At 43.4% G+C, this 15,182-nt stretch overlaps 1 protein-coding gene across 1 annotated transcript in view; it reads right to left on the minus strand.

Annotated features, from left to right (window-relative positions):
• The window catches only part of GABBR2 (gamma-aminobutyric acid type B receptor subunit 2), a gene marked incomplete at its 5' end in the record, with an annotated part of 257,075 nt that overhangs the window by 58,625 nt on the left and 183,268 nt on the right, over positions 1 to 15,182 (minus strand). Inside the window, 2 exons of the mRNA XM_038770294.1 lie at positions 5,680 to 5,802; positions 10,366 to 10,473. Coding sequence (XP_038626222.1) covers positions 5,680 to 5,802; positions 10,366 to 10,473 — 231 coding nt within the window. The remainder of the gene's footprint in view (positions 1 to 5,679; positions 5,803 to 10,365; positions 10,474 to 15,182) is intronic.

Genomic DNA, 15,182 nt, shown 5'->3' on the forward strand with positions numbered 1-15,182 from the left:
TCCCTCATCTGTCAAATGGGGATTATTCATTCATTGATTCATTCATTCAATCGTATTTACTGAGCGCTTAATGTGTGCAGAGCACTGTACTAAGCGCTTGGGAAGTCCAAGTTGGCAACATAGAGAGACGGTCCCTACCCAACAGTGGGCTCACAGGGTTAGACGGTGAGCCCCATGTGGGTCAGGAACCGTGGCCAACCCGATTAGCTCGTATCCACCCTTACGCTTAGTACAGTGCCTGGCACATAATAACGGCTTCGCAAATACCATTACTATTATCATTATTAACACAGTAGAGAACACAGAACTGCCAAGCCGCTCTGCAACCAGAACCACTCAGAGGATCAACCAGTCAGACACACATAATAAGCGCTTAACAAATACCATTATTATTATTATTATTATTAACACAGTACAGAACACAGAACTGCCAAGCCGCTCTGCAACCAGAACCACTCGGAGGATCAACCAGTCAGACACACGTAATAAGCGCTTAACAAATACCATTATTATTATTATTATTATTATTATTATTAACACAGTACAGAACACAGAACTGCCAAGCCGCTCTGCAACCAGAACCACTCAGAGGATCAAACAGACACATAATAAGCGCTTAACAAATACCATTATTATTATTATTATTATTAACACAGTACAGAACACAGAACTGCCAAGCCGCTCTGCAACCAGAACCACTCAGAGGCTCAACCAGACACACATAATAAGCGCTTAACAAATACCATTATTATTATTGTTATTATTAACACAGTACAGAACACAGAACTGCCAAGCTGCTCTGCAACCAGAACCACTCAGAGGATCAACCAGTCAGACACACATAATAAGTGCTTAACAAATACCATTATTATTATTATTATTATTATTAACAAAGTACAGAACACAGAACTGCCAAGCCTCTCTGCAACCAGAACCACTCGGAGGATCAATCGGACAGTCAGACACACATAGTAAGCGCTTAACAAATACCATTATTATTATTATTATTACTAACAGTACAGAGTAAGTGCTCAATAAATACGATTGATTGATTGATTGAACTGCCAAGCCGCTCTGCAACCAGAACCACTCAGAGGACCAATCGGACAGGCAGACACACATAATAAGCGCTTACCAAATACCATTATTATTATTATTAACACAGTACAGAACACAGAACTGCCAAGCCGCTCTGCAACCAGAACCACTCAGAGGATCAACCAGTCAGACACACATAATACGTGCTTAACAAATACCATTATTATTATTATTATTATTAACACAGTACAGAACACAGAACTGCCAAGCTGCTCTGCAACCAGAACCACTCAGAGGATCAACCAGTCAGACACACATAATAAGCGCTTAACAAATACCATTATTATTATTATTATTATTATTATTATTATTATCATTATTAACACAGTACAGAACACAGAACTGTCAAGCCGCTCTGCAACCAGAACCACTCAGAGGATCAACCAGTCAGACACACATAATAAGCCCTTAACAAATACCATTACTATTATTATTATTAACACAGTACAGAACACAGAACTGCCAAGCCGCTATGCAACCAGAACCACTCAGAGGATCAACCAGACACACATAATAAGCGCTTAACAAATACCATTATTATTATTATTATTATTATTAACACAGTACAGAACACAGAACTGCCAAGCCGCTCTGCAACCAGAACCACTCAGAGGATCAATCGGACAGTCAGACACACATAATAAGTGCTTAACAAATATCATCATTATTATTATTTTATTTTGTCAGTATGTTTGGTTTTGTCTCCCCCTTTTAGACTGTGAGCCCACTGTTGGGTAGGGACTGTCTCTATATGTTGCCAATTTGTACTTCCCAAGCGCTTAGTACAGTGCTCTGCACACAGTAAGCGCTCAATAAGTACGATTGACGATGCTGATGATGATGATTATTACTAACAGTACAGAACACAGAGCTGCCAAGCCGCTCTGCAGCCAGAACCACTCAGAGGATCAATCGGACAGACACACATAATAAGCGCTTAACAAATACCACTATTATTATTATTACTAACAGTACAGAACACAGAGCCGCCAAGCCGCTCTGCAACCAGAACCACTCAGAGGATCAATCGGACAGTCAGACACACATAAGTGCTTAACAAATACCATTATTATTATTATTATTATTATTATTACTAACAGTACAGAACACAGAACTGCCAAGGCTCTCTGCAACCAGAACCACTCAGAGGACCAATCAGACAGCCAGACACACATAATAAGCGCTTAACAAATATCATTATTATTATTATTTTATTTTGTCAGTATGTTTGGTTTTGTCTCCCCCTTTTAGACTGTGAGCCCACTGTTGGGGAGGGACTGTCTCTATATGTTGCCAATTTGTACTTCCCAAGCGCTTAGTACAGTGCTCTGCACACAGTAAGCCCTCAATAAATACGATTGATGCTGATGCTGATGATGATTATTATTACTAACAGTACAGAACACAGAGCTGCCAAGCCGCTCTGCAACCAGAACCACTCAGAGGATCAATCGGACAGTCAGACACACATAATAAGCGCTTAAGAAATACCACCATTATTATCATTACTAACAGTACAGAACACAGAGCTGCCAAGCCGCTCTGCAACCAGAACCACTCAGAGGATCAATCGGACAGTCGGACACACATAATAAGCGCTTAACAAATATCATTATTATTATTATATTATTTTGTTAGTATGTTTGGTTTTGTCTCCCCCTTTTAGACTGTGAGCCCACTGTTGGGTAGGGACTGTCTCTATATGTTGCCAATTTGTACTTCCCAAGAGCTTAGTACAGTGCTCTGCACACAGTAAGCGCTCAATAAGTACGATTGATGATGATGATGATGATGATGATGATTACTAACAGTACAGAACACAGAGCTGCCAAGCCGCTCTGCAACCAGAACCACTCAGAGGATCAATCGGACAGTCCGACACACATAATAAGCGCTTAACAAATACCACCATTATTATCATTACTAACAGTACAGAACACAGAGCTGCCAAGCCGCTCTGCAACCAGAACCACTCAGAGGATCAATCGGACAGTCAGACACACATAAGTGCTTAACAAATACCATTATTATTATTATTATTATTATTATTATTATTACTAACAGTACAGAACACAGAACTGCCAAGGCTCTCTGCAACCAGAACCACTCAGAGGATCAATCGGACAGTCAGACACACATAATAAGCACTTAACAAATATCATTATTATTATTATATTATTTTGTTAGTATGTTTGGTTTTGTCTCCCCCCTTTTAGACTGTGAGCCCACTGTTGGGTAGGGACTGTCTCTATATGTTGCCAATTTGTACTTCCCAAGCGCTTAGTACAGTGCTCTGCACACAGTAAGCGCTCAATAAGTACGATTGATGATGATGATGATGATGATGATTATTACTAACAGTACAGAACACAGAGCTGCCAAGCCGCTCTGCAACCAGAACCACTCAGAGGATCAATCGGACAGTCCGACACACATAATAAGCGCTTAACAAATACCACCATTATTATCATTACTAACAGTACAGAACACAGAGCTGCCAAGCCGCTCTGCAACCAGAACCACTCAGAGGATCAATCGGACAGTCAGACACACATAATAAGCACTTAACAAATATCATTATTATTATTATATTATTTTGTTAGTATGTTTGGTTTTGTCTCCCCCTTTTAGACTGTGAGCCCACTGTTGGGTAGGGACTGTCTCTATATGTTGCCAATTTGTACTTCCCAAGCGCTTAGTACAGTGCTCTGCACACAGTAAGCGCTCAATAAATACGATTGATGATGATGCTGCTGATTATTATTATTACTAACAGTACAGAACACAGAGCTGCCAAGCCGCTCTGCAACCAGAACCACTCAGAGGATCAATCGGACAGTCAGACACACATAATAAGTGCTTAACAAATACCATTATTATTATTATTATTACTAACAGTACAGAACACAGAGCTGCCAAGCCGCTCTGCAACCAGAACCACTCAGAGGATCAATCGGACAGTCAGACACACATAATAAGCGCTTAACAAATACCATTATTATTATTATTACTAACAGTACAGAACACAGAGCTGTCAAGCCGCTCTGCAACCAGAACCACTCAGAGGATCAACCAGTCAGACACACATAATAAGCGCTTAACAAATACCGCTATTATTATTATTACTAACAGTACAGAACACAGAGCTGCCAAGCCGCTCTGCAACCAGAACCACTCAGAGGATCAATCGGACAGGCAGACAATCGGATTCATTGAGCGCTTACTGTGGGGACAGCACTATACTGAGCGCTTGGGAGAGTCACATCTCCCCGCCCACAGCGAGCTTACAGTCCAGAGGACCGTCGGGGAAATGCCCTCGGCCTTGGTCGCACACCTCTCCGATCGCCAATGAGGAGCTCTCCCTACTCTTCCTCATGGGGAAGGGGAGGGAGGTTTCTACAGAGTCACCCAGATCACGGGGGAGACAAGATTTCTCCGTCGCACCTACTCTTCCATTCCCACCCAACATCAGAAAAAAACCATTTCAGAAGATCCCCCCCAAATCCAAAACCCTACGTCCTAATTACTACGCTCTGACCTTTCCAGTAGTGGCCTTCAAATATTTATTTCATCGCTAGCTGGCATGCGTTCTTACTGAAATCCGCTAATGCTTTCTGGCAATCTATTATTTATCGCAACGGCATCTATTATACATTCTTTCCGAGTGGTCCCCTGTGCTTATAGAAGGAGTTCTTTCGGTTTCCCTAAGGTTTCTTAAAGAGACCGAGAAACTGCACCTCGTTCCAACCGAGGCTAGAAACTCGCGTCTTTAATACTTGGCTTTCACGCTTTTACGTCATCATCATCAATCGTATTTATTGAGCGCTTACTATGTGCAGAGCACTGTACTAAGCGCTTGGGAAGTACAAATTGGCAACGTATAGAGGGAAGAGGGGGCTCAGTCTGGGAAGGCCTCCTGGAGGAGGTGAGCTCTCAGTAGGGCTCACCAATAACCAACTGTAATATTGGTGTTAAAAACGGAAAGATGGATTTTCTCTGCTACAATGAAATTCTATATTTATGTTACTGCATGTTACAATTTCACCTTTTTTCAGTCTTATTCAATTTTCATTCACACTAACATTCATTCATCCACATAAATCACCATCAGTGCTATTTTCTGAGCACTTACTGTGTGCAGAGCACTGCACAAAGTGCTTGGGGGCATACAATGCAACAGTTTCAGTAGACAGAACAAAAACGAATTTCCCATAATTGATATTCTTCACGAACATAACTGATAGAAGTGGGACATGCGAATATTCAACCATGGAATAATTTATATTAGTGCCAGATTACATCCTAATTTCCTACTACAGCAATCCCCAGATTTTTAGCACTCCTTCACGATAAAGCTACTGAATTTTCACCATGCTCTATCTTAGATAAATTTACCTCACCTTTTCTTGGGGAATCGCCACTTTGGCTCAACACAATTTTCATAGACCCAAGTAAGAATTAACTGAGGAAAAACAATAATTACTCGCTACACACAGTCTCGGACTTTTTGCGGCACGGGGCGGGGAGAATCCCCCCCGGGGGGGACCCCAAGGGACTGTGCTATTAGCCTCGGCGACCTACCTCCATGTTGTAGGCTTCCACTGTCCTCCTCAAAGGATCCACAACCTGCCAGCAAATCAATATGCAAAGATCAATCAATAGCATCCCGCCAACGATCACAAGCAGTTTTTGGTCCTTAATGATCTGGAGGGACAAATAAGAACAGGGGAAGCCAGCGGTAAATGCCAAAGTCCTGCTAACGACAAACCACGGACACGGGGGAAAGATTTCAGAAAGAGGAAAAAGGCCCACCTCCTCCGCCTCAAATTCTTCCCCGCGCTCTTTAAACAAAACTTATCAGGTTTCCCTTCCCTCAGCCCCGCAACACTTACGTATACATCTGCAATTAATTTATTTATATTAATGTGTTTCCCTTCCCTCAGCCCCGCAACACTTACGTATACATCTGCAATTAATTTATTTATATTAATGTGTTTCCCTTCCCTCAGCCCCGCAACACTTACGTATACATCTGCAATTAATTTATTTATATTAATGTGTTTCCCTTCCCTCAGCCCCGCAACACTTACGTATACATCTGCAATTAATTTATTTATATTAATGTGTTTCCCTTCCCTCAGCCCCGCAACACTTACGTATACATCTGCAATTAATTTATTTATATTAATGTGTTTCCCTCTCCTCAGCCCCGCAACACTTACGTATACATCTGCAATTAATTTATTTATATTAATGTGTTTCCCTTCCCTCAGCCCCGCCACACTTATGTATACATCTGCAATTAATTTATTTATATTAATGTGTTTCCCTTCCCTCAGCCCCGCAACACTTATGCATACACCTGCAATTAATTTATTTATATTAATGTCAGTATTATAACGACAATTATTGTATGTGTTAAGCGCTTATTACGTGCCAAGCACTGTTCTAATCGATCCATCAATCAATCGTATTTATTGAGCGCTTCCTGTGTGCAGAGCAGTTCTAAGCACTGAGACAGACACAAGGTCATCAGGTTGTCCCAAGTGGAGCTCACAGTCTCAATCCCCATTTTCCAGGTGAGGTAACTGAGGCACAGAGAAGTTAAGTGACTCGCCCAAGGTCACGCAGTAGACAAACGGCAGAGCTGGGATTAGAACCCATGACCTCTGCCTAACTCCCAAGCCGTGCTCTTGCCTCTAGGCCAGGCTGCTTCTCATAATGGTATTTGTTAAGCGCCTCCTCTAAGCGCTGAGGTAGATACAAGGTCATCAGGTCATCCCACATGGGGGTTCATAGTCTTAATCCCCATTTTACAGATGAGGTAACTGAGGCACGGAGAACTGTTTTGTTTTGTCATCTGTCCCGCCCTTCTATTTGTGAGCCCACTGTTGGGTACGGACCGTCTCTATATGTTACCGACTTGTACTTCCCGAGCGCTTTGTCCAGTGCTCTGCACACAGTAGGCGCTCAATAAATACGACTGAATGAATGAATTGACTTGTCCAAGCAGATAAGTGGAAGGGTTGGGATTAGAACCCAGGTCCTCTGATTCCCAGGCCTGTGCTCCCTTTTCTCACCCTTCCCTCAGCCCCACAGAACTTTATGTCCGGCGCTTAGAACAGTGCCCAGTGCTTAGAACAGTGCTTGGCACATAGTAAGCGCTTAACAACTGCCATCATCATTATGCACGTGTCTGGACTTTGTCGATTCATACTAATGTCTGTCTCCCCTTCTAGACTGCAAGCTCGTTGTGGTCAGGGAACCAACTCTCCCAAGCTCAGTATAGTGCTCGACACACAGTAAACGCCCAATAAATACGATTGATTGACTGATTTATTGATTATCTCCTAAGCCACGCTGCTCCCGGAGCCCAACAGCTGGCAATGCCTGGCCCTCGCTCGCTCTGTATGGTGTTGTCGATACCTGTCTGTTTGTACCTCCTGATAATAATAATAATGACGGCATTTATTAAGCGCTTACTATGTGCAAAGCACTGTTCTAAGCGCTGGGGAGGTTACAAGGTGATCGGGTTGTCCCACGGGGGGCTCACAGTCTTCATCCCCATTTTACAGGTGAGGGAACTGAGGCCCAGAGAAGTGAAGTGACTTGCCCAAAGTCACCCAGCTGACAGTTGGCGGAGCCGGGATTTGAACCCGTGACCTTTGACTCCAAAGTCCGGGCTCTTTCCACAGAGCCACACTGCTTCTCTACTGATGATCTTCTAGACTGTGAGCCCATTGTTGGGTAGGGACCATCTCCATATGTTGCCCACTTGGACTTCCCAAGCGCTTAGTACAGTGCTCTGCACACAGTAAGCGCTCAATAAATACGATCGAATGAATGAATGATCCCATCACCTCTAGACCGTCAGCTCATTTTGGGCAGGGAATGCGTCTGTTATATTGTTATACTGAACTCTCCCCAGCGCTTAGTACAGTGCTCTGCACACAGTAAGCGCTCAATAAATACGATCGAATGAATGAATGATCCCATCACCTCTAGACCGTCAGCTCATTTTGGGCAGGGAATGCGTCTGTTATATTGTTATATTGAACTCTCCCCAGCGCTTAGTACAGTGCTCTGCAAACAGTAAGCGCTCAATAAACACGATTGAATGAATGAATGATCCCATCACCTCTAGACCGTCAGCTCATTTCGGGCAGGGAATGCGTCTGTTATATTGTTGTATTGAACTCTCCCGAGCGCTTAGTACAGTGCTCTGCACACAGTAAGTGCTCAATAAATACGATTGAATGAGTGAACGATCCCATCACCTCTAGACCGGCAGCTCATTTTGGGCAGGGAATGCGTCTGTTATACTGTTATATTGAACTCTCCCCAGCGCTTAGTACAGTGCTCTGCAAACAGTAAGCGCTCAATAAACACGATTGAATGAATGAATGATCCCATCACCTCTGGACCGTCAGCTCATTTTGGGCAGGGAATGCGTCTGTTATACTGTTATATTGAACTCTCCCCAGCGCTTAGTACAGTGCTCTGCACACAGTAAGCGCTCAATAAACACGATTGAATGAATGAATGATCCCATCACCTCTAGACCATCAGCTCATTTTGGGCAGGGAATGCGTCTGTTATATTGTTGTATTGAACTCTCCCGAGCGCTTAGTACAGTGCTCTGCACACAGTAAGCGCTCAATAAATACGATTGAATGAATGAATGATCCCATCACCTCTAGACCGTCAGCTCATTTTGGGCAGGGAATGCGTCTGTTATATTGTTATATTGAACTCTCCCGATTGCTTAGTACAGTGCTCTGCACACAGTAAACGCTCAATAAATACGATTGAATGAATGGATGATCCCATCACCTCTAGACCGTCAGCTCATTTTGGGCAGGGAATGCGTCTGTTATATTGTTGTATTGAACTCTCCCCAGCGCTTAGTACAGTGCTCTGCACACAGTAAGCGCTCAATAAATACGATTGAATGAATGGATGATCCCATCACCTCTAGACCATCAGCTCATTTTGGGCAGGGAATGTGTCTTATATTGAACTCTCCCCAGCGCTTAGTACAGTGCTCTGCACACAGTAAGCGCTCAATAAACACGATTGAATGAATGAATGATCCCATCACCTCTAGACCGTCAGCTCATTTTGGGCAGGGAATGCGTCTGTTATATAGTTATATTGAACTCTCCCCAGTGCTTAGTACAGTGCTCTGCACACAGTAAGCGCTCAATAAATACGATTGAATGAATGAATGATCCCATCACCTCTAGACCGTCAGCTCATTTTGGGCACGGAATGCGTCTGTTATATTGTTATATTGAACTCTCCCGAGCGCTTAATACAGTGCTCTGTACACAGTAAGCGCTCAATAAATACGATGGACTGGCCGACCGATCCCACTGGCTGTGGACTTTTCATTTTCCAATGATTGTTCTGCTCCGGGTTATTTAGAGTACTGCAATATAGGGAGGGACTCTCTTTAGAATGAAGCTGTTTCCCCTTATGGCAGCGTGGCCTAACCCCTAATGCGTCTCCTCCAGCTCCGAAGGGGATGTACTGAACGGGACTGCCAAGATAAGAAACGAGAAGCGCCGGAACGTGCTGGAGGGCTGACGCGAAGGCGAATGACCGTCCGGCCTCTCCCTCGCTCCTGCTGAAAATTCATCTTTGCCGGACGGTGGAGGGATAACCGTGTGTCTGGAGCTGTCGCATCCTTGCCGGGAAAGGATTCTCATTTAGGCCCCCCTTCTTGCTCACTTCGATTCTGATCGATCTGGGTCATTCCCGGAGCAGCTCGTCGTCAAAATTCAGGCCGCAAAAGCCTTCTCCAATCAATCAATCAATCGTATTTATTGAGCACTTACTGTGTGCTGAGCACTGTACTAAGTGCTTGGGAAGTCCAAGTGGGCAACATCTAGAGCCAGTCCCTACCCAACAGCGGGCTCACAGTCTAGAAGGGGGAGACGGAGAACAAAACCAAACATACTAACAAAATAAAATAAATAGAATAGATATGTACAAGATAGAGTAATAAATATGTACAAACATATGTACATATATATATATATATACTTCTCCAACTTCAACCCCCACCGTCCCCCAGGCCCGTGACCCTTCTACTCCATCTCTTTCATCGCCCTGTCCAAGTCGCCGCCACTAAATCATAGAGGGAAGAAAGTTCAATGCGCCGATTGCTCTTTCGGAGCGCGAAACCCTCTGCGACACCCTCTGAAGGGTCGAGGGGCTTCTTTCAAAGGACCGGGCAGCACGGCAGAGGTCCGAGTTACTCACCTTTTTCTTCATTTTCACATTTTTGAAAATCGCGTGGACGCGCCAGGTCTTTGCAAACATCGCCCCGAACGCAGTGGTGTAACCCACTGTGAGAATCCACGTCCGGACCTAGAATCCAACAGAAGACATGGGACTTGACTCTTTTTGGAAAACGGTTTTGATTTTCTAAAAATACAAGCAAAGCCAATTCAGGTGAATCTGATCCTACGCGGTTCAGATTCAACGGAGAAGCAGCGTGGCTCGGGGGAAAGAGCTCGGGCTTGGGAGTCGGAGGTCATGGGTTCTAATCCCGGCTCCGCCACTTGTCGGCTGGGTGACTTTGGGCAAGTCACTTCTCTTCTCTGGGCCTCAGTTCCCTCATCTGTAAAATGGGGATTAAGACTGTGAGCCCCCCGTGCAACAATCTGATCACCTTGTAACCTCCCCAGTGCTTAGACCAGTGCTTTGCACATAATAAGTGCTTAATAAATGCCATTATTATTATCATTATTAATCAATCAATCAATCAATCGTATTTATTGAGCACTTACTGTGCACACAGCACTGTACTAAGCGCTTGGGAAGTACAAGTTGGCAACATAGAGAGACAGTCCCTACCCAACAGTGGGCTCACAGTCTAGAAGGGGGAGACAGAGAACAAAACAAAACATATTAACAAAATAAAATAAATAGAATAGATATGTACATGTAAAATAGAGTAATAAATATGTACAAACATATATACATATATATACATATATAATAATAATATTATTATTATTCTTATTATTATTCTCTGGACCTCGGCTACCTCATCTGTAAAATAGGGATTAAGACTGTGAGCCCCCCGTGCAACAATCTGATCACCTTGTAACCTCCCCAGTGCTTAGACCAGTGCTTTGCACATAATAAGTGCTTAATAAATGCCATTATTATTATCATTATTAATCAATCAATCAATCAATCGTATTTATTGAGCACTTACTGTGCACACAGCACTGTACTAAGCGCTTGGGAAGTACAAGTTGGCAACATAGAGAGACAGTCCCTACCCAACAGTGGGCTCACAGTCTAGAAGGGGGAGACAGAGAACAAAACAAAACATATTAACAAAATAAAATAAATAGAATAGATATGTACATGTAAAATAGAGTAATAAATATGTACAAACATATATACATATATATACATATATAATAATAATATTATTATTATTCTTATTATTATTCTCTGGGCCTCGGCTACCTCATCTGTAAAATAGGGATTAAGACTGTGAGCCCCCCGTGCAACAACCTGATCACCTTGTAACCTCCCCAGTGCTTAGAAGGGCTTTGCACATAGTAAGTGCTTAATAAAATGCCATTATTATTATTATTCTCTGGGCCTTAGTTACCTCATCTGTAAAATGGGGATTAAAACTGTGAGCCCCACGTGGGACAACCTAATCACCTTGTATCCCCCCCAGCGCTTAGAACAGCGCTTCGCACATGGTAAGCGCTTAACCAATACCATCATTATTATCATACCTTTTAGAGAAAGACTAAAAAAAAAAATGGGGGATCAAACATCGGCTAATAGTTTTTCTCACCCCAATTCATTCAATCGTATTTCATTCAATCGTATTTATTGAGCGCTTACTGTGTGCAGAGCATTGTACTCCCCTCCTTGATCTTTTAAAGATCTGCTTTATTTTACCACCAACGAAACAGAAGGCAGAATAGGGGAGGAGACCATCAAAGCCATAAGCTAATTAAAAGCGTGTGCGCTCCGTTGACGGAAGCTCGGAAAAACCAGCCGAGTTATCATCATCATCATCATCATCATCAATTGTATTTATTGAGCGCTTACTATGTGCAGAGCACTGTACTAAGCGCTTGGGAAGTACAAATTGGCAACATATAGAGACAGTCCCTACCCAACAGTGGGCTCACAGTCTAAAAGGGGGAGACAGAGAACAAAACCAAACATACCAACAAAATAAAATAAATAGGATAGATATGTACAAGTAAAATAAATAGAGTAATAAATATGTACAACAATATATACATATATACAGGTGCTGTGGGGAAGGGAAGGAGGTAAAATGGGGGGATGGAGAGGGGGACGAGGGGGAGAGGGGGAGAGGAGGGCGAGACGATTGAGTGCAAAACTTCACATTTATATTTTCCCCCGCCTAAGCACTCAACAACTGCTCTCATTTCCTAATCTTTATGCACCTACCTTTATACTCCATTAGTTACTTATTTTACTGTCTGTAAAAACTGTGTACAGTAAACTCCTCCAGGGCAGGGATCACGCCTGCTAATTCTAGCGTGTTCTTCCAAGCGCTTCGTACAGTCCAATGCACGCAGGAAAGGGTTCCATCGCTAGTTTTGATCAATAGATTAGCGCTTAGTACAGTGCTCTGCACACCGTAAGCGCTCAATAAATACGACTGAATGAACGATAGATCCATCGACAGTCCACTTTGCCCCCCAAAAGAAGGACCGTCCTATGGCAGGCTAAGAATCAAGAGGCGTGAAGGAAGTGAACGGGTGGGAAAAGTGGGATGAGGGAGGAGAAGTTAAGGACAATCTGATGTGTCTCTCTCTTTTCCCTCTTCAATAAATCAATCAATCAATCGTATTTATTGAGCGCTTACTGTGTGCAGAGCACTGGACTAAGCGCTTGGGAAGTACAAGTTGGCAACATATAGAGACAGTCCCTACCCAACAGTGGGCTCACAGTCTAAAAGGGGGAGAGTAGCGAGGGGAAAGAGACGTTGCGGCGGAAAGAGACAAGACAAGGACACCATCTGTACAATCAGTGACTTCTGGGAAGTTGAGAGGTGTGCCTTTCAGAGGACATTTTACGGGCTTTTTTAAAAAAATGCTATTTGTTAAGCGCTCACTATGTGTCAAACACTGTTCTAAGTGCTGGGGTAGAAACAAGTTAATTAGGTGAGGCACAATCCTTGTCCCGCATGGGGCTCACAGTCTAAGTAGGAGGGACAACAGGCACTGAAACCACATTTTATGGTTGAAGAACTGGGGCCCCGAGAATGTAAGTGACTTGCCCAAGGTCACCCAGCAAACAATTGGCAGAACCAGGATTAGAACCCAGGTCCTTCTGACACCCATGTGCATGCTCTCTCCACAGCGCTTATGTACATATCTGTAATTAATTTATTTTATATTAATGTCTGCCTCCCCCGCTAGACTATAAACTCATTGTGGGCAGGGAATGTGTGTGTCTGTTATATTGCACACTCCCAGGCGCTTAGTACAGGGCTCTGCACACAGTCGGCACTCAATAAATACAACTGACTGACTCTCCACCAGGCCAAGCAGTGCTCTGCTTCTATATATATAGAAAGAGGCAGCATGGCTCAGTGGAAAGAGCTCGGGCTTTGGAGTCGGAGGTCATGGGTTCAAATCCCGGCTCCGCCAACTGTCAGCTGCGTGGCTTTGGGCAAGTCACTTCACTTCTCTGTGCCTCAGTTACCTCATCTGTAAAATGGCGATTAAAACTGTGAGCCCCCCGTGGGACAACCTGATCACCTTGTAACCTCCCCAGCGCTTAGAACAGCGCTTTGCACATAGTAAGCGCTTAACAAATACCATCACTACTATTATATCGATAGGGCTCCTTTCTAGCATTTGCAAATGAGGCGGAGTGCACTCGCCATCACGGTGCGGTAAAGTCAAGGCCACAGATTAATTTACCAGATCAATCAATCATATTTATTTATTTATTGAGCGCTTACTGTGTGCAGAGCACTGTACTAAGCGCTTGGGAAGTACAAGTTGGCAACATATAGAGACAGTCCCTACCCAACAGTGGGATCACAGTCTAAAAGATCAGACTCAAGCATCAAACCCAACACTTAACAATATCCAAATCTCAATTTTTTAGCTAAGGGATCTCTACGGGATGGAGAAAAACTGTAACACTGATGACAAGAAATAAGCCCAAGCAAACTCCAGCCTCTTTACAGGAGGGGGTAAAGGAAATCCCCTCGGAAAATAATTATTTGCAACACATTTGGAACCAAGTATTAGGTTCTACGGTAGATGGGGCTTCTTCAGTCCGAATGAATGGAGGCACGAATAAATTCTCCTTGTTTAATGGTGGGGACAGGGAGAAGGTGAATATTTCAGTTTTGGAGTTATTCGTCCAGCGACTTAATGGAGGATGTCAGAGACTTCTTTCCAGGCCACGGTATTTTGAAGATATTTTGAAGAATGCAGGCACCGCAAGAAGGAATGGTATGGTCTGAGATTACAATGAAAGCTTAGATTCTTTATTTTATTTTGTTAGTACGTTTGGTTTTGTTCTCTGTCTCCCCGTTTTAGACTGTGAGCCCACTGTTGGGTAGGGACTGTCTCTATATGTTGCCAATTTGTACTTCCCAAGCGCTTAGTACAGTGCTCTGCACATAGTAAGCGCTCAATAAATACGATTGATGATGATGATGATGATTCTAAACATGATAGTTAATAGGCTCTATCTTTCTATCTTTATTTGCTTAGGGGAAAGACAACTTCACCAATTCCACGAGAAGAACTTCCGGCTGGGCCACGGGCTAAATGAGTCACCAAGGCAACATGCTAAAAAGGGAATAAACGGGAGACCCCTTGAAGCAACCTTCCTACTCTGTGAGGCCTCGGTGAGGTCTTCCCCGGAGATTTGGTTGAATTTTGAACCCTGAATCACCAAAATGGGACGTAGCAAACCTGGACTTGCCCAAGGTAACCCAGCAAACAATTGGCAGAACCAGGATTAGAACCCAGGTCCTTCTGACACCCAGGTGCATGCTCTCTCCACAGTGCTTATGTACATATCTGTAATAATTTATT

The sequence above is a fragment of the Tachyglossus aculeatus genome, chromosome X3, assembly GCF_015852505.1.
Source record: "Tachyglossus aculeatus isolate mTacAcu1 chromosome X3, mTacAcu1.pri, whole genome shotgun sequence".
Taxonomy (NCBI): domain Eukaryota; kingdom Metazoa; phylum Chordata; class Mammalia; order Monotremata; family Tachyglossidae; genus Tachyglossus; species Tachyglossus aculeatus.